This window comes from Amblyraja radiata, chromosome 8 (genome assembly GCF_010909765.2).
Source record: "Amblyraja radiata isolate CabotCenter1 chromosome 8, sAmbRad1.1.pri, whole genome shotgun sequence".
Taxonomy (NCBI): domain Eukaryota; kingdom Metazoa; phylum Chordata; class Chondrichthyes; order Rajiformes; family Rajidae; genus Amblyraja; species Amblyraja radiata.
Window position 1 is genome coordinate 40,699,194 of NC_045963.1, and position 21,104 is coordinate 40,720,297.

The 21,104-nt window shown below is 45.5% G+C and overlaps 1 protein-coding gene across 3 annotated transcripts in view; it reads right to left on the reverse strand.

The window, feature by feature from the left end:
• znf292 (zinc finger protein 292) overlaps positions 1–15,951 on the reverse strand; it is a 128,203-nt gene extending 112,252 nt beyond the window's left edge. For all 3 annotated transcript variants that reach the window (XM_033025650.1, XM_033025649.1, XM_033025648.1), the window contains exon 1: positions 15,778–15,951. In XM_033025650.1, coding sequence (XP_032881541.1) covers positions 15,778–15,951 — 174 coding nt within the window. The remainder of the gene's footprint in view (positions 1–15,777) is intronic.
• Positions 15,952–21,104: the final 5,153 nt, after the last annotated feature.

The following is a 21,104-nucleotide window of genomic DNA, read 5'->3' on the forward strand; positions in this document are numbered from 1 at the left end:
AAATCTTTTCTTAGCCCTTACATATTTAAAGTACGTACATGTACTTGGATGTAAACTTTTTTCTTGAACCCAGGTGTTACATTGGCAGCGAGACTTGTATGCCGATTCTAATTAAGTACAGGAAAGCTCCAACAGTATTTTGTGCTATTTATTCAATCATACTTCCTTGCGTGGGGTTTTAAAACACTGGCAACATTTGCCTGCAAAAATGTTTTGTGCAGATGCTAACAATCCAGCATATTAGCTCAGTATGTTTTTATCCAGTACATGTAAAATTGTAGTTTTAGTATTAGTCGTGGGGGAGGGGCGTGGGGAAAGGGCTGGGGCGTGGGGAAGGGGGGCGTGGGGAATGGGGGGCGTGGGGAAGGGGGGGGCCTGGGGAAGGGGGGGGCGTGGGGAAGGGGGGGGCATGGGGAGGGGGGGGCCTGGGGAAGGGGGGGGGCCTGGGGAAGGGGGGGGGCAGGGGAAGGGGGGGGGCAGGGGAAGGGGGGGGTCAGGGGAAGGGGGGGGCGTGGGGAAGGGGGGGCATGGGGAAGGGGGGGGCATGGGGAAGGGGGGGGCCTGGGGAAGGGGGGGGCAGGGGAAGGCCTGGGGAAGGGGGGGGGCTGGGGAAGGGGGGGGGCCCGGGGAAGGGGGGGGGCAGGTGAAGGGCAGGGGAAGGGGGGGCGTGGGGAAGGGGGGGGCATGGGGAAGGGGGGGGCGTGGGGAAGGGGGGGGGCAGGGGAAGGGGGGGGCCTGGGAAGGGGGGGGCCTGGGGAAGGGGGGGCCTGGGGAAAGGGGGGGGCCTGGGGAAGGGGGGGGGCCTGGGGAAGGGGGGGGGGCCTGGGGAAGGGGGGGGCCTGGGGAAGGGGGGGGGCGTGGGGAAGGGGGGGGCGTGGGGAAGGGGCGTGGGGAAGGGGGGGCGTGGGGAAGGGGGGGGGCGTGGGGAAGGGGGGGGGCGTGGGGAAGGGGGGGGGCGTGGGGAAGGGGGGGGGCGTGGGGAAGGGGGGGCGTGGGGAAGGGGGAGCGTGGGGAAGGGGGGGCGTGGGGAAGGGGGGGCGTGGGGAAGGGGGGGCGTGGGGAAGGGGGGGCGTGGGGAAGGGGGGGCGTGGGGAAGGGGGGGGCGTGGGGAAGGGGGGGCGTGGGGAAGGGGGGCGTGGGGAAGGGGGGCGTGGGGAAGGGGGGCGTGGGGAAGGGGGGGCGTGGGGAAGGGGGGGCGTGGGGAAGGGGGGCGTGGGGAAGGGGGGGCGGGGGGAAGGGGGGGCGTGGGGAAGGGGGGGCGTGGGGAAGGGGGGGCGTGGGGAAGGGGGGGCGTGGGGAAGGGGGGGTGGGAAGGGGGGGAGGGGGAAGGGGGGCGTGGGGAAGGGGGAGCGTGGGGAAGGGGGGGCGTGGGGAAGGGGGGGCGTGGGGAAGGGGGGGCGTGGGGAAGGGGGAGCGTGGGGAAGGGGGGCGTGGGGAAGGGGGGGGCCTGGGGAAGGGGGGGCCTGGGGAAGGGGGGGGCCTGGGGAAGGGGGGGGCCTGGGGAAGGGGGGGGCCTGGGGAAGGGGGGGGCCTGGGGAAGGGGGGGGCCTGGGGAAGGGGGGGCGTGGGGAAGGGGGGGCGTGGGGAAGGGGGGCGTGGGGAAGGGGGGGCGTGGGGAAGGGGGGGCGTGGGGAAGGGGGGGAAAGTAGGGGAAAGAGGGGGCGTGGGGAAGGGGGGGCGTGACACAAATCACATGTTGTTTTGTATAGTTTAGTTTATGGTCACGTGTACCGAGGTACAGTGAAAATATTTTATTGCATATCAGTCAGCGGAAAGACTATACATGATTATAATTGAGCCATCCACAGTGTACAGATACATGATAAAGAGAATAACGTTTAGTGCAAGATAAAGTCCAGTAAGGTCCGATTAAAAATATTCTGAGGGTCTCCAATGAGGTAGATAGTAGCTCAGGACCGCTCTCAGGTTGTTGATATAAAGCGTAACATAAAGTCCAGTAAATTCCAATTAGACAGTTCAAAGGTCTCTGATGAGGTAGGTGGGAGATCAGGACCACTGTCTAATTGGTAAGCGGATGGCTCCGTTGCCTGAAGAAATTGTCCCCGAATCTGGAGGCATGCATTTCCATACTTCTGTGCCTCTTTCCTGATGGGAAAGGGGAGAAGAATGAGAAGAATAAAGGGTGAGACTGATCCTTGATTATGCTGGTGGTCTTGCCTAGGCAGCCTGAAGTGTAGATTGAGTCAATGGAAGGGTTGGTTTGCATGATGGTCTGGGCGACAACTCTCATGGATGGAGCTTACTGTGTTGCATCATGCTGTGTTACATCCCAATAAAATGCTTTCTATGACACATCTGTAGAAGTTTGTGAGGGATGCTGGGGACATGGAAGTAGAGGCGTTGGTGTGCCTTCTTGGCCATTGCTGTGATGTGGCTAGTCCTGGACAAATTGCTGGAGATATTTATTCCTAAGAAGTTGAAGCTTTCAACCATTTCTATTCAGGCACCACCAATGTACCAATAGTGTGTGTACAGCTTCATTTCCTGAAGTCGATCACAATCTCCTTTGCGCTGCTGCCATTGAGGGAATGATTGTTGCATTGGCACTAGGTTGTGAGGTTCTTAATCTCCTTCCTATACTCTGTCTCATTGTTTGATATCCAGCCCACTACATTGGTGTCCTCTGCGAATTTGTGAATTGAGCTAGATCGATATTTGGCTGCACAGTCATGAGTGTATAAGGAGCATGGAAGGGTCAATTGATCAGTATTATCAAGTATTCCTAGACTATCCCCCTCGCTATGAACAACATTGATTTTTGTGTCATCTGCACACTTAACAATCATACCTCTGACGTCACCCATTCTCTTCAGCTTTAACATATTCATGATGAAGGATCCGCAGTTCTGTGGTGTTGAATTTTAAATATTTAAAACTTGAAGAAATTCCCCTTTAACTCCATTTAATCTCATAATAAAGGATCACACAGCTCAATTGACTACCTCCAGAACCCCCCCCCCCCCCCTCCCCCCGCGCAGAGAAACAACATCAGTCGAAGGTAGACACAAAATGCTGGAGTAACTCAGCGGGACAAGCAGCATCTCTGAAGAGAATGGGTGACGTTTCGGGTCGAGACCCTTCTCAGACCGAAGAAGGGTCTCGACCCGAAACATCACACATTCCTTCTCTTCAAAGATGCTGCCTGCCCCGCAGTCACTCCAGCATTTTGTGTCTATCTTCGATTTGAACCAGCATCTGCAGTTCTTTCCTAAACAAATTCAGTCAAGCCTCTATAGTCCTCTACATTTCAATCAGCTTTCATTCTTCTAAAAAAAAAAGAATGTATAGGCCCAGGGCACTTCAACTTTCCTTAAGTGAACATAGGGGGATATCGCGGAGCTGGCCGACTTCGGAGCGTGGAGCGCTGTGGTGGCGAGCGGCTGCGACCCGACTTCGGAGCTTCGGAGGCTCCGGCTGCAGGCCCTGTGGACGGTAACATCGGGAACTTGCAGGTCCCTGGTAGGAGACCGCTTTTCGGAGCTCCCGCAACGGCAACTTCTCCTGCCCGAATTGCAGGGTTAAAACGACCCGGAGGGGGGCCTTACATCGCCCGCCGTGGGACTTACCATCGCTCGCCGGGGGCTTTAACATCGGGAGCCCCGGTTGCCTCGACGCAGCAGTTGGACTGCTAGACTGCAGGAGAAGAATAAAGACCAGGGAAGAGACGAGACTTTTGCCTTCCATCACAGTGAGGAGGTGTTTGGAGATTCACTGTGATGGATGTTTAGGTAAATTGTGTTCATTGTGTGTCTTGGTTTTTTTTAATGTTATGACTGCAGGAACGTAATTTCTTTCGAACCATGTCTGTTTGAATGACAAAAAATGGCATTCTATTCTATTCTAGTGGTGTACCTAATAGAACTTCAGCATCAAAGCTCCATTAACCTGGGTTCAATCCTGTCCAGGGCTTTTTATGCAGATTTTGCACAGTCTCCCCACAATTACATGCTTCTCCCCCTGGTAATCCCGTTTCCTCCCATGTGCCAAAGATAGGTAGCCTGGTAGCCAGTTGACCAGTAAATTGACCCTTGTGTGTTGGCAAATCATACATAGAAACATAGAAACATAGAAATTAGGTGCAGGAGTAGGCCATTCGGCCCTTCGAGCCTGCACCGCCATTCAATATGATCATGGCTGATCATCCAACTCAGTATCCCGTACCTGCCTTCTCTCCATACCCTCTGATCCCCTTAGCCACAAGGGCCACATCTAACTCCCTCTTAAATATAGCCAATGAACTGGCCTCGACTACCCTCTGTGGCAGGGAGTTCCAGAGATTCACCACTCGCTGTGTGAAAATCTGGGGCATAGAATTGAAGGGAATATAAGAATAAATTGTAATTAATTTTAAATTAGTGTAATGGTTACTTGATAGTGTTTGTGGACTCAAGTGTACCCAGGGGTCTGTTTCCATCCTGTTCAACATTAAAGCTATCCTTCCTGAATATATTGTGCTCTGCCATGGTAATTATTCTTTCCTGGATAAATACACCAAAATGGTACCCACAACTCCAGCTGTGACCTCACTAATCTCCTGCAAAGCTGTAATAAGGCATCCTTGTTTTCATTATAATATTCTCCCTGTCATTAATTACTTGCAAATTTTGTCTTTTTTATACGACACCCTGAGTTCTCTGGGCATTATCTTCCATAGAAGAATTTCCATTCTTCCTAGTAAAATGGATCTCTCATTGTGTTCTCTATGCACTTTATACCCATTTACTTAACCTGTTTAAGAGCCGCTACAGACTTTGAACGTTACTTGTATTTCAATCATTTCAGTCAAGTCACAAATGTAAATTGTAAATAACAGAGGCACAAACATTGGTATTTGTGCACTCCACACTTCAGCAGCGTTTTGGAAACACTGACTGGAATGGGTTTGCAGCTCAGGCCACCCTTGACTCCCACACGGACATTGACTCTTATACACCCTCTGTTTTGGACTTTATCAACTCCACCATCAACAGTGTCACCTCCCTCAAACGGATGAACACATTCCCGAATCAGAAGCCATGGATGACCAGCGAGGTCAGGCTACTGCTGAAAGCACGGGACACCGCTTTCAGGTCAGGCGATGCTCGAGCCTACAGTTCATCCAGGGCTAACCTGAAGAGGGGCATCAAGAAGGCCAAGCATAGCTACAAGCTAAGGATTGAGGAGCACTTCAATAACAACTCTGACCCCCGACGCATGTGGCAAGGCATCCAGGCCATCACGAACTATAGATCCACCAACACCACCCCCACATTCAGCGACGCCTCCTTCCTTGAGGAGCTTAACCACTTTTATGGCCGCTTTGACAGGGACAATCAAGAGATGGCCATCAAGGCTGTGCTCCCTGCTGATCACCAGCTCCTCACACTCACCCCCATCGACGTGTATGTGGCACTGAGCAGGATTAATGCACGAAAGGCTGCTGGCCCTGACGGCATCCCCGGGCGCATCCTCAGGTCCTGTGCTGCGCGGCTGACAGACGTCTGGGCTGACATCTTCAACCTGTCACTTGCCCAAGCAGTTGTCCCCACGTGCCTTAAAACCACCTCCATCGTGCCAGTGCCAAAACACTCCACTGCAGTGAGCCTCAATGACTTCCGCCCAGTTGCACTTACTCCCATCATCACCAAGTGCTTCGAGAGGCTGGTCCTGGCACACCTCAAAGGTTGCCTACCTCCCACACGGGACCCCTATCAGTTCGCCTACCGCAAGAACAGGAGTACGGAGGATGCCATCTCAACGGCACTTCACTCCGCCCTCTCCCACCTAGACAACAGACACCTACGTGAGAATGCTGTTCATCGACTATAGCTCAGCATTTAACACCATTATCCCCTCAAAACTGATCTCCAAACTCAGCAACCTGGGCATCGACCCCTCCCTCTGCAACTGGATACTGGACTTTCTAACTAACAGACCCTAGACTGTTCGTTTAGACAACCACACCTCAACCCTCACCCTGAACACTGGCGTTCCACAGGGCTGTGTGCTGAGCCTCCTCCTCTACCCCCTCTTCACCTACGACTGCACACCTGTACATGGTACTAACACCATCATCAAGTATGCATATGATACAACGGTGATTGGCCTCATCAGCGACAATGATGGTCCAATGATGCTCCTAGCAGCATGGTGCGCTGACAACTCCAAGAAGACCACGGAGCTCATTGTGGACTACAGAAGGTCTAGGGGTGGCACGCACACCCCTATCCATATTAACGGGACGGAAGTGAAACACGTTTCCAGATTCAGGTTTCTGGGGGTCAACATCTCTGATGACCTCTCTTGGACCCACAATACCTCAACACTGGTCAAGAAGGCTCACCAGCGTCTCTTCTTCCTGAGGAGACTAAAGAAGGTCCATCTGTCTCCTCAGATTCTGGTGAACTTCTACCGCTGCACCATCGAGAGCATCCTTACCAACTGTATCACAGTATGGTATGGCAACTGCTCTGTCTCCGACCGGAAAGCACTGCAGAGCGTGGTGAAAACTGCCCAACGCATCACCGGTTCCTCACTCCCCTCCATTGAGTCTGTCCAGAGCAAGCGAAACATCGTGAAGGACTGCTCTCATTCCAGCCACAGAATGTCTGTCCCCCCCCCCCCCCCCCCCCCCGGACACTCCTTCCACCAGAAAAATTGTACATATATATATTTTACTGTTCCATTATTCTGTGTTCGCTCTTCTGGGTGAGATGCTAATTGCATTTCGTTGTCTCTGTACTGTACACTGCACAATGACAATAAAGATTGAATCTCAATCTGAATCTGATGTCATTAGTTTTCATTTTGCAACCCATTTCTTCATACGGTTTCCTATCAGTTAAACAACCGCCTATCATTAATACATCTCCCTCAGGACCATGATGCCTTATTCTATAAATAACCTTTATTGTGGCATCATATCCAATTTGCAAATTCAAATGCACTGCATCCCTGGTTTGTTTCCAATTAGTTTTACCACAGAACAACTCATGTACATGCTGAGCAGTCAAGAAATTCCCTGATGTTCACATATGTTGATAGGAAAGGCTACTTGGACAAGCCCACTTTAATTTTTGAGATAAGCTTAAACTCCTTTAAAATATTCTTGCACTACTATTTAGAATTGCATATACAACCACCTCAATGTAATCCCCCTCAGTCAACAATTTCAAGTTTCTTTCGTGCAAAAATCCTGCGAGTCAGTCTTATGACTCTTTACATTACCCAAGGGTTTATAGGGAGGTTTCTCGGCAGTCAGGTCACGACCCATGACCCGTACTGTTGTTAAGCTGCGCCAAGTGGAGTACACGCGATGAACTGCAGGTGAGCACTGACCATTGTTTCCAGCGTAGCGGGCCCGTTAAAACCCGCCAAAATTGTAAATGTTTGGCTGTAAATAATTATGGAAATCGGGATAAGCGTGAGAGACATTTAGCCTATTTCAGATTTCCAAAAGTGAAGAGAAATGACGGTAGATAGAAGCGAGAGCTGAAGGGACAACAACAGCCAGAGTGCTTGGCGAACATTGGCCTTTTGCTCACTGCATTTCATCAACTAAGGCATTATTTGTGTTTTTTCTTGATTCCTTCAGCATCTAAAAAGTTTCAGAAGTGATAAATCTGGCTGTAAAATTTTTTAATCGCCCATGGTTCTCAAGTGGGTTTTTACATACAAAAAAAACCGCCTCTGAAGCATAAATTTACAGCCAGATTTATCACTTCTGAGACTTTTTAGATACCAAAGGAATCAAGAAAAACCACAAATAATGCCTTACTGTTGATGAAATGCAGTGAGCAAACGCAATAATTCCCAATATTTTCAATTACGATATCTGCACGGCCAATGTTCGCCAAGCACTTTAGCTGTTGTTGTCGCTTCAGCTCTCGCTCCTCTTTACCTTCATTTCGCTTCACTTTTGGAATTCTGAAGTTTAGTACATGTCTCTCACGCTTACCCCGACTTCCACAATTTTTTACAGCGCAAAAATTCAACATTTAGTCCTCCAGATGGATTGTGCGGCTCCGTGCGTCAAGCCCTATGACCCAGTGACCTTAACATGCACACCCACTATACATTTTCCATTGAGCATAACAGATACAGTCCATGAATACACATCCTTGTCTTCAGACATAAATGATAAAATCTCCTGACATTTACCAAAATACCTAATTGATTTCAAATTTTAAGGATTTTCCAACATTTTACCACTGTGATTGTACATTTAGGATACACTGTGAACACAGCATACACTTGAATGAACTGCTAAATATTCCAGAGAAGGCTTCAAGTACTTGGCTTGTGAACAGGCTAATTAGGTATTCATAAATGACTATGCATGTAAAACTTAATTGAACAAAAATAATTAAGGTATGGTGAATAAACATTAAGACAACAGAACACTGTTCAGCTTTGTAAACACACAAAGCAGATAATCTCATTGCAGCAGAAGTGTTATGAGGGGTTAGTCACAAAACCAATACAGTTTTTGGCAATAGATATAAAATTACATTGTGCAAAATGCATACTGTTTATACAGAACACGCTGACACAATGAAGTAGATGAAGATCAGTATTTCCAAAATCACATTCTCTCAAGCATGACAAATGATTCATTCATCTAAACATAATTTAGCTCAATTACAAAATGTTTATTTTCAATAGATTATTTATGGAAACAGACACAATGATGAGGTGTGGAACAAATGGAGTGATTGCTCATATCCAGCTGCAATGGTTACTGTTAAAAAAATAATAATACAGTGCATTTCTATTAAATATAAAAAATCAACTTGAGTATCAGTTTTCAAACTTTCTATATCCTTCTCATCATTGGAGGAACATTATCTATTCTGCCTAATAAAGGAAGCAAAGACAATTTAAATCAACTAGTATACGGTAAGGTATCTCCAACTATACAACACTTCAAGAGGTGTCAAAAATCTAAGATTATCTGAAATAGCAATTGTATTCATGCAGAGTTTATTGCAAACACTAAATTCCACGATAGACACAAAATGCTGGAGTAACTCAGCGGAACGGGCAGCATTTCTGGAGAGAAGGATTGGGTGGCGTTTTGGGTCGAGAACCTTCTTTAGACTGAAGAAAGGTATTGACCCGAAACGTCACCCATTCCTTCTCTCCAGAGATGCTGCCTGTCCCGCTGAGTTACTCCAGCTTTTTGTGTCTATCTTCAGTCTACACCAGCATCTGCATTTCCTTCTTACACACTGTAAATTCCACATGGACCTTCAGTATTGTGACGTCCACTGCCCACAATCATTGCCAAACCCAGCTGTTACCATACACTTACAATGCCCACATTTTAAAAGGTAATCTTGTTGGTTGAGGTAATGCAAGAGTAGAGGCTTGGCATGGTGCTGAGGTTCCTTGGAATGTAAATAAGACCCAGTCAAACCAGAAAGAGCTCCACCCCTGAAGCCCCTAAATTTTTTTTACAGCAAAGCCACAGATATGGCTTTGTCATCTGCCAAAAGTGTCAATGTTTAAGAGTTTATATTCTATTCAAAAACATCTTTACTTTTTAAACTAGAAAATCAATCTGAAAACAATTAAAATCTAAACAAAATTGCAACATAATCTCTTCCACAAATCTCCACTATAAATAAAGAGATTGCCTGAAAGTTCAGACTTCCAGTCAAGCACGCACAAACTCGCCAGCACTTACAATGCTTCATTTCCACATGGATCTGCTAGCCAAACCCAGCAAAATCCAAGAAGATATTTTGCACGAAACATACTGTGATGCTTAATGACATTATTACATTATCCAACAGAGAACGAAGATTCCTTCATCACCCACCATATAACTGCTTTCTGCTAAACAAAAATTGATTGACAGTTTGAAAACAAGACGACATAAACTCACATTCGATTTTGGACTTACAACTCTAAATGAGAAAATGAGACCCCAAATTCTTGGTCCCGTTGCAACATCTGAATACAAATGAAATGCTATTTGTTCAGAGTGCAACATGCCTCATTTATAAAAGAAACTAATCAGTTGGTTAGAATTTACAAAGCTGTTCAGTTCAAAAGGAGCTCAACTGTGAAAACATTTCAATAGAGAGGTCTAGATACAGGATATAATTACATTTTCCATCAAGTCACAAACCAAAATCCAGTTCCATTAGCTAGCAGGCAAAGGAGGTTAACATTGCCTGCAGAAATATCTGGCATTCCACCCTAAAGCAATGCATCAATTTACTTACTTTCTTGTACTATTTGGGAAGCCAAGTTCAAGATACTAATGACAATGAGACAGCCAAATATCAAGAATCAATGAAGTAACACTCATCATATAGTATTGGTTACTTTGCAACTGTAGAGAAATGTACAGACTAGCATAAAGGAAGTACATTCTGAACAGAAAGTGTACAATGTAGGGGAACTTGTCCCAAGTGTGTGGGATAGTGCTAGTCTACTGGGTGATCGCTGGTCGCTGCGGATTCGGTCGGCCGAATGGTCGGATATCTCTTTATCTCTAAAATCTGGCAGAAAAATCCGAAGTAATTCTCATTGGTTTTACCTGGCAGTGGGTGAGAAACAGCACTACAGGCGAGAAACAGCACTACAGGCACCTAAAGACCAATATCAAACATGACATTTGTGACCGAAAGAGCAAATGATGGATAGAAAAGGCAGTGATAGTACATTTAAAGGAAGGACAGGCAATCAGCACTGGCTGGAAGGAACAATGAGGGAAAAACTCCTCAACTGCAGCTCTGTCCTTCATACGAGTACCTCTCACTTTATCCCACAGGAAATCCATCCTTGCTGTGATCCTCAACCAACATGATAACATGTTGTCTGAAAAGATAACATGGATTTAATCATGGTGTACGTCAGCTAGATCAAACGCAGACTTGGCGATCATTTCACTGAACACTTGCACTGTGTCCACTGAGGCCTTCAAGATCTCCTAGTTACCATCCATTTCAATTCCACTTCCTTTTCTGACCTGTCTGTCCCGAGCCTCCTCCATTGCCAGTGAGGCCACACACAAATTGGAAGAACAGCATCGTATATTTCGCTCAGGCAGGTTACAACCTAGCGATCTGAACATTGAATTCTCTAATTTTAAGTAACTCCTACTAACACTCCTCTCTTGCCCTGTTCCTCCATTATAGGTAGACAAAAATGCTGGAGAAACTCAGCGGGTGAGGCAGGATCTATGGGATGAAGGAATAGGTGACGTTTCGGGTCGAGACTCTTCTTCAGACTGATGTTCCTCCATCCTAGTTATTTAACCAGATCCACAGTTCACCACATTGTATCCCTCTTTAGATCACACCTTCCATAGCCAACAATGGCCCAACTAGGGCTCCACCCTGCCTAAGGTCATTTGTTACCAGCCCTGATTGGTCCTCGTCTTTTCTCGCCATCAGCTCTTCACCTCCACCCCCTACTTTCATTGTGAAGGGTCCCGACCCAAAACGGAAGCACTTTGTGTTTATTTATGGTTTTTACCATGTCAAGATAAATATAGCAAGCAACCACAATCACTGTACATGACCATTTTGACCTCACTCAAGCCAATCATGTAGAACTATAAAGTATTCAAATGTGGTTATCCACAGAAATTGATGAGTTCTTGCATTTTATGTCTGTACACAATGCAAGCTATAATCATATTCAATGGGTCTATAACAAATCCACACTATGCAGACCATCAACAAGGGTGCAACATTTTATTTAAGTCTATTTTGAACGTTATTAGTCCATTAAGTGTCAAATTAGCCGAAAACATACAGTCCGAAGTTAAAATGAAAACATTTGATAACAATGCTCAATATCACAACATACACATTTTCTACATCACTTTACCAGGTGTGAAACTGCATATGTCAGGCTTGAGAGACTGTAGCCATTTTATGAAGGTTTTGTTTTAATTCTTAGCCTTGAAGATTGGCCACATTTGTTCTACATGAAAGACCTGTGTTTCAAGTGCAACAACCATTGCAAGTAGCAAAGGAATCACCACTACCAATGCATGTAGTAAATTAATCACCATTAAAAGCTAGTCCATTATCTGTATTAAAAACTATCTAGCCCTGAGAGGATTACTAATAAAGGTAAATGTACATGCCATTCATCTCTGCAAGGATGGAGGAAACTTCATTTGGTGTATAGCTATACAAATGCATCCTTGATTAATTTGATAGAGGCAAATTAAGTTTCAGAACAAGCAAATGCTTACAGAAATATCCATTAAATATCCAGCAAATTGCAAGGCAGCATATCATCTGCACTGATTATATCTTCAACCAAAACAGCATTGCTAAAGAAATTGAGACATTTAGAAAGTAAAACTTATTTTCAGTTATTTATAATATATGGGAAATAACATTTTATGGAAACAAAAAAGAAGAAAAAAAATCACAGAACCTTGTTGATGTACAAAAATATGGCATCATAAACTAAATTGATGGCACGAAAACAATCTTGGATAATACTCTCCAAAGCAAAAGCAAAGCCATAGCACTGCTTTCATTTTGTGCAATAAATTGCTTACTCACATAAATGTTTACGTTTCCTTTTACCACTGAAACTGATTCAATCATTAGGAAGTAAATACAACAGAATAAAATTAAAATAATCACATTACATTTGACAGGAAGACAGCATCACAACCTTTTGTTGCAACGACTGAATATATCGAATGTCATTGAGCATCCAAAGATTTTTAATGATAGCTTGGGGGCTTGGTTTCACAATTCTATTTAAAAAAAAGTAGATCTTTGATTATATCGGACAAAATTCTGACATTTATTCATTACAAGGGATTTTCTTCCTGTTTTGGAGATTTTATTTTTCATTCCTTAAGGGCCTGTCCCACCAGGCGATTTTTTAGGAGACTGTCATAGTCGTAGCAGGTCGCCAAAAAAAACCGCGACTGAACTAATGGGCCTGTCCCACTTACACGCTTTTTAGGCGACTACGACAATGGAATTCACCGAAGTCAGCACCGGCGACAACCTACGTCATCCTGGCGACAACCTACTCCACCCTGGCGAAAATCTATGACAACCTACATCAGGAGAAGACAAGCTACGACAAGCCCACGGTCGCTGAAAATTTTTGAACATTTCAAATTCCAGCGGCGACTCTTTGGGCGTCTGAGGAGACTACTCACAACCATGCAGGCGACATCCCTGCGACCGTGTGGTGACAGCCTAGTCGCCGGTGGTCGCCTAAGTGGGACAGTCCCTTTACTTTGCCTCAAAGCCTACAAGTAACCAGACCATCCTCATGATTGGCACTATAGTTGCATAGGATAATATAATACATTATAGCCTGAACAAAACTGCAATACAGCCAAAGCAAAAAATAATCTTATCACTCTTCCTGCATCAAATGTTGGCAGATTGCTTTTTGTCTCATAAATAAAATCTGTTTGAATAACAAAGTAAATAAGATAAATGATGGCACCAGCTGTCACACCTATACGCAAGGGAATATGGAAATCAAAAATGCACTAAAGCCATTTGTTAGATGGCTATAATTTATCAAATAGTTCTGCAAGGAAATGTATCCATTGATCAACTGATTACATAATGTATAGACCAGAAGTGCTCTAAAAATAACCCAATAATAAAACATGTACAAATCATCCGACACTTTGTACAAATCATTTAAAAATTCATTATCTCTCAAGGACAAGATTAACATTCTGCACAACCAACAAATTATGTTTCATTACACATTATTTACATTGCATTATTTACATTGCAAAATCTGTAGCCTCCCTTTGATCTGGTATTTTGTTGGTTCACATGCTTGATCAATGGTGTTTTATCATTAATGTTTTATTATTATTAATGTTTAGTGTTTTCGAGTCATTCGTAACTGTCACTGTATGTCATGTTGTTACTTGTGGGCGGAGCACCAAGGCAAATTCCTTATATGTGAATACTTGGCCAATAAACTTACTTACTTACTTAAATAAACTTTTTTTTAAAGTTAAGTACCCGCACAAACAGCTGGCTAGCCACTACTCTGCATTCTCATATTGATAGGTAACGTAGTTTGGCTGTACCACATTAAAAGGCTCTATCCGTTGCTCAATATAAATATTTGTTTTCACATTTTGCATTAGTGAACATCCATCCTGGTTGCTCTCAAGCAGCTACATTGGGCAGACCATGTTGTTTACATGCTCGACAGATACTATTACAATATGTTGTGGCAACAGATTACCAGATGAACAGAATAAAGGGTCTGAATCTGTGCTCAAACTCTTAAAATATATTCAAGGCTATGCAAGAGGAGCACTTGAAACCTGGTGCAAATAGTGAGAACCCACTATCTCACAAACGACCCATCCTGCAATCCTGTCAGACACCCATTGTGCATCTGAGGGGGGAGGGGGCTGCCTATTCCACTTTGGCCTCATCGGCTGCCTCAGAACCCACAAGTCAATCTCAAGAGACTGTGGAAACAAGTCATTCTCAAGAGACTGCCCAAGTCAATGACAACAAACTCAGCCCAATGCTCACTGTAAAGCACACTGACTAAACTAAAAATGTAAACGCAGCATCACAATTAGAAAGTGAAATAAAAACAGAAAAAGCAAAAAAATACTCGATCACTCAACAACTGTGGAGCGTACAGAGTTAATGTTTCAGGTCAATTACCCTTCTTCAGAATTGTCAGCAGTCATGTAGCGTAGTTGACCTGAAACTTAGACTACGAAATGCTGGAGAGAAGGAATGGGTGACGTTTCGTGTCGAGACCCTTCTTCAGACCAGAAACGTCATCCATTCCTTCTCTCCAGAGATGCTGCCTGGTCCGCTGAGTTACTCCAGCATTGTGTGTCTACTTTCGATTTAAATCAGTATCTGCAGTTCTTTCCTACACTTAAACTCGGTATCTTGTCTCTTTCTTTCTTCATGGATGTTGCCTCTCAGCATTTTTCGTTTTTATAAAATCGGATTTCCAGCATTTGCAATTATTTTTGTTTTCCCATTAAAACGTAGGTGTTATTAAATCAATGTCTTTATCTGTTCGGTTATCTGATCATTTTCATTGTAAACTCTCGAAAGTACGGACTTCCCATGGCCTCAAGTTGCAACTTCCACTGAAAATGCAGAAGCGACTCGATGTTAAACATAAACTTTACTCTCTCCAAAACTTGGGCTACTGAACCACAAGACAGTCCATACATGCCCGAACGACCGAAATAAAGCATCTAAAGCTTGTTTCGGATTTGCAAACAAATCAGAGAGGAGGGGGAGGGTTAGAGATCGATATTTTAATGTTACCGAGAAACCCAAGATCATCTTTCTCTTGTCACATTTTACACGAGATGTTTCAAGAAAACACACACTGGAGGGAAGTGGGACAAGTCGGGGGGCAGCTAGAGATGTGGGGACGCCTTGGTACCCCAGCTAATAGTCAGCTGTAGCTTGATGTCGAGCGCCAATCCCTACCCCCCTCTCTCTATTTACCATCTCCGGCTCGCAGCCGCCTTCTTTTATTATTAAGGGATTGCGCAGCCAGCGCCGCAAAATATTTTTTTCGGAAGAGAAGAATGAAAGGAAAGAAAAACAAAGCTCGGATTCTGGAGGAGGCCCCGGGTGGTTAAAAAAATAAACCCGCGATCCGCCGCAATTAACAAAGAGCGCGGCGATGGCTAGAGCCGCTAACCCGCCACCACCACACATATTTATACAGCAGGAGGGAGGCTCCGCTAATTAAAGGCACCAAGGCCCTCCTCCCCACCCTCCCTCCCTCCCGCCCGCCCCAGCCATTCACCTGGCAGAAGCGCTGGCAGTAATCCCCGGACGACTGCACGGACACGCCGAGCTCCCGCAGCTCGTTGCCCAGCTGCCGCAGGTTGCCCATCAGCTTCCTCACGTCCGCCTCAACCTCGGCGCCCGCCATCTTTCCGCTGTGCTCATGCCCGGAACGCGCCCTCCCCCATCCCATCCCCACCCCCCTCCCTCCTCCAGGCCTACTCCTACTATAACTACTACTACCAACCCCCTACCCCCCTCCCCCCCCCCCAACCCTATCTTTACCCCCCCCTCCCTCCCCCCCCCGCCCTCGGCACCGCGCGTAACGTGAGGCGGCGTAACGCTGTTGGCGACGGCGCCGCTCTGATTGGCTCGGAGCCCGCGCGACTGCGATGTGCCGCCATAAAAAGGGGGCGGTGTCACGTGAGGGGGCGGGCGCGCGCGGGCTCAGGCTCGTGGCCTCGAGGACCGCGACTTCACTCCCGGGCCTGGTTCGGACCGGGAGTAACATGTGGGCGGAATGTTACAGCAAGAATCGGAACGTGTTGGAAATGGCCCAGCGTTGTACATTTAGCGTCAAACTAAATACCTGACGAGATATTTGAAGAAATATCCATTCCCTCTCTCCAGAGATGCTACCTGACCCGCTGAGTCGCATCAGCATTTTGTGTCTATCTTCGGTGTAAACCGGTATCTGTAGTTCCTTGCTACACATCAGGGCTGCCACCTCTCACGCATTGAGTAGGAATGTTACAAAATTTTGAGATTTTAAAAATCAAGCCTGTAATTTACCCCATCAGATAAAGCATAAAAATAAGTTTAATTTGACACCTAATTCACTTTCATATCTTCAGTATTAAAAACGTTATGGCCATTTTCATACTCGGAATTTAGCATCTTGTTCCCCATTGCATTTCCAAACACAAAAGCTGTGATCGAGGACAGTCAAAAGCCCATAACTTTCTTAAAAATTAAGAGAACCGAATGACATTTTCAGTTATTATAGATTGAAGCATTCTGAAACAAATATAAAACATCTTACTTGGATGACCTGAAATTAGAATAGAATGCCTTTTATTGTCATTCAAACAGCTTGGTATGAACGAAATTGTCTTAACATTACAAAAAAAACCAAGACGCATACTTAACACAATTTACACAAACATCCATCACAGTGAATCTCCAACACCTCCTCACTATGATGGAAGGCAAAAGTCTTATCTCTTCCCTTTGTTCTTCTCCCAACTGCAACATTGAGGCCACTGGAGCTCCCGATGTTAAAGCCCCCGGTGGGCGATGGTAAGTTCCGCAGCTGTTAAGCAACGCCGGGCGATGTTAGGCCCCGCTCCTAGTCATTTAAACCCCGCGATTCCAGTGGGAGAAGTTGCCGTTGCAGGAACTCCGAAAAGCGATCTCCCACCAGGGACCTGCGGGCTCCCGATGTTCCTGTCCACCGGGCATGTGGCCGGAGCCTCCGAAGCTCCGAAGTCGGGTCGCAGCCGTGCGCCTCCACAGCTCTTCCAGTTCCGAAATTGGCCAGCTCCGCGATGGCGAGTCCGCAGGCTCCGCGACTGGAGCCCTCAGGTTAGTTCTGGCCGGAGGCCGCCGCCAGCTCCATGATGTTAGGCCCAACGACATCGGAGACACGACGGAAAAAGTCGGGTCCTCGTACAGTGAAGAGATTAAACGGTTTCCTCCACCACACCCCCCCCCCCATCCCCCACATATACACAGCTAAAAAATAATAAAAACTAGAATCAACACATACATTTAACGAGACAAAAATTTAAAAAAAGACAGATGGACTGCAGTCGAGCCGCTGCCGTTAGGCGCCGCCACACCACAGCAAATTAAAGCATATAATTAGTTACCTAATTGTAGCTAATTACAAAATTGACCGTTGTGACAGAAATAGTAATAAACACCCAGACTGCCTTGAAAATTCAAAAATGTGATATTCTCAAGATCAGAACTTTAATATTATTGTATTACTAGACCAAGTGCAGACCTGTTGGGTCTGCTCCCCCAACGCAGCCGTTCCCTACCCGTAGCCCCCACGGGAGACGTGGTCCTCCAACTCAAGCAGCTCAGGAATCTGCAGTGTAGTTGTTTTTAAATGGCGCCATTGAGGCGAGATGCGGGCGCCAGCAGCCGTTATGGTCGCTGGCCAGCAGGAGGCGACAAAATGAGTGAGTGGGGGGGGAAAAGGATTGTATTAAAAATGTGTACATAAACACGACGAAATTTAATGAGGAGTGGATACTTGGAATGAGAAGTGAAATCTCTACCGAAATGGAAAAAATCAGGGCGTTTGTGAGTCGGGTGTTGGCGTAGCAACGAATCAAAGGCTGGCAGCCACAAGTCAGAAACACACACAGCCAGCCAGCCAGACACACACAGAGTTTTAATATTATATAGATAGATATGCTGTAAGTCCGTAACAGATAGGTAAATAAATTACAATTTCTAGCAATAGACCAAGTCTTTATGGAGAAGATCAGTTGCTAGCTGGTACATTGGCATATCATAATCAGTAGCATCATAATACTCCTCAGATTGTAACCAATAGGCAACTCTGTGCACCTTGTTTTTCCTCAACTTTTCAATTTTGGCATTGTAAACTACAAGTTTTTGCACTTCAAATCTCGCATGACATGCCTTTCTGCCCACTACTTTCCCATTAAGAATGTCCTGTAGATCATCACATTTGGAGTAGTCCAAATTCGGATAATCTCTGCGAATGCTGTCTAAATCAGTCTCTTTTGCTGGGCATTTGGATCGACAATTTTGCATTTCTTCTTCGGAGGCATCTGTTTAAAATGTAAAGGGAAAAAAACACTGAACAGCATTAACGGAAACTTTATTATTTGCAGTTTTAGAAAAAAGGTAGAAATGATAAAGTTAAACGCTAAAACAAATAGTAAACACCCAATAAAAAAATCATTCATCTAATCAATTAAATTCATCTAATCAATTAAATTAATCTAAATTCAATTACTAGATCTAAACATCTATCCATTTCTTAAGAAAAGGCTAAATGTTTTAAATAGCCTAAGTATCCAAATAACAAACTAATCCCATTCACACAAGAATTCCCAATATAACATGATTTTTAAATCTCACTGTCATGAATTTATATGCCAAATGGAAGAAATTTAATGTTTAATTCCCATAAATTAATCTAGAAACATCCACTCAGTATAATCAAAATTATTATTTTTTGCACAATACATGTGACTAAAACTGTTGTGGATATTTAGTATAAAAATATTGATTATGGATAGACAATTACACAAAATATAGACGATTTAGATGCTCTCATGACATGATTGTCCAAAAAAAAGGAGAATTTTAATAACCTTGCGTGTGGGTGTTTCTGGACTGCGATCGATTGGAACGTTGCTGTTGCCGTGAATTTTAAGCCCATATTGGCAGGCCGAATCGTTTGGGGACTAAATAACACTTTCGCATCGTAAAATTAGACTAAAGCCACCCCAAGAAGCAAGATTATATATGAAATACACGACTCACCCTTTGTTTTGTCCTAATATTGCGATCCGTCACGTTGAGGGCGTGAGAAGTCGCTTTTTACTTTAATCCAACGATTAAATTGTCCAGCGATTTAAAAGAAAACGGGAACGGAAGTCCGATCGATTTTTCTTCATCGACTAGCAGCCCGGGGAAATCCCTCTCCGACAAGCGATACAAACCTGCATTTTAATCCTGCCCCCCCCCTCAAAGGCGCCGGAGTCGCACACACAGCCACTGGCAGATCTGCAGCGCCGCTGAAGGTAGGTTTTGTAACATCGCTACATTGAGCGTGAGACTAACGCATTTCGCCCAATTCTCGCGCTCTCTGTCGTGAGAAATTCTGTGATCAACGAAAAGTTCAATACTAATACCAACTGCTTGTGTGAGCGTCTGTTGACAAAACAGCAGCATTCTTATTCTCTCTTATTCTCACTTGACCGACAACCGTCACACACCTCCAAAGCATTTCCCCATGCAAATTTACATGGAAAGACATGGACCGGGCAGTGAATGCCATACAGTGTCTCCCAGCGCAGCAAGTGAGGCTATGTCCTGCTCCCGTTGGCAGCCGGAATTTAAGGATTTGCGGGAAGCGGCTGATATGAGCGAGGCCGGCGAGCGGCAGGAGAGAGATGTTCAGATGGAGAGCACTGCTAGATGTGAGCGGGGAACTGAGGCCATTTGTCTGTGATGTCTGGATCCCAATGCTCAGCGCTTCGTGTTTCAGAGTCGGCAAATGTTATTGATTTGTAATTAGCCTGATTTGTAATTAGTTGACAAAACCTTAATTTATTAATCCGGGATATCCAGGGGGATGGGGTAAGTGTAATATTAAAATGACGTGCAAGGTGTCAGGCTGTCTGTCACAACATACAGCCCCGATAACCCATTATTTCCTTCAGTTAAATATTGGGAAGGTAGCACTATTGTTATTTGCCACTCAACTATTACGTTTGTTTACCTCACTGACTATTTCTAATCCCCTCCCCCAATTCTTTTGACAGGTTGAATAGAAATGTCCCCAATCTCGTTGTTTTATTAATTGAACATATGGATGAACATCCTCAAGGAGTGTAATCAGATGGAAACTGATTCAGATACGATGTTTAAGAGCTTGTTCCAAAAAGGGGCATATTTTAAAGGAGTGACAGAGATACTTGCAGAGGAATGTGTGAGGAGGTTATTATTTTGGGGGGAGGGAGAGGGGGAAAGGGGCAGAGAGAGGGAGAGGGCGGACTTGAACTCGGCGAGCGGGGCGGACCCTGAGCGGACGGCGAGCGGGCTGCACGAACGGCGAGCGGCTGGCGGGCGGGCGGCGACCAAAGGGGGGGGATGATGTCACTCGCAGTGCGTGAAACAAACCCATTGTGCCGTCATCATCGAGACCATCTCATTTAGATTCAAAGTTATTTCAGATTTATGAACATTGTGATTAAGAACTGGAGAAATAATGCATGAATTTTTCAGATAAGATGATTTTGGAGTCCACGGGATAAATCTCTACAGGAATATGTAAATATTTTACCATTAGTGCGTCATTTTTTCGAGAAGATGTGATTATACATACACACACATCCACACACACACACATCCAAGATCAGTGTTTTATAATTATAGAGAAGATATGATAATAATAATATATACTAAATGGGACCTGTTCGGTCCCTGTCACACGTGAGGCCTGGTCCCCCAACGCAACCCATTCCCCTACGCAATATTTGACCACTCACCTATAGCCCCCACGGGAGGCCTGGTGCCCCAACGCAACCCCTTCCCCAACGCAATATTCTACCACTCACCCGTTCCCCCAATGCA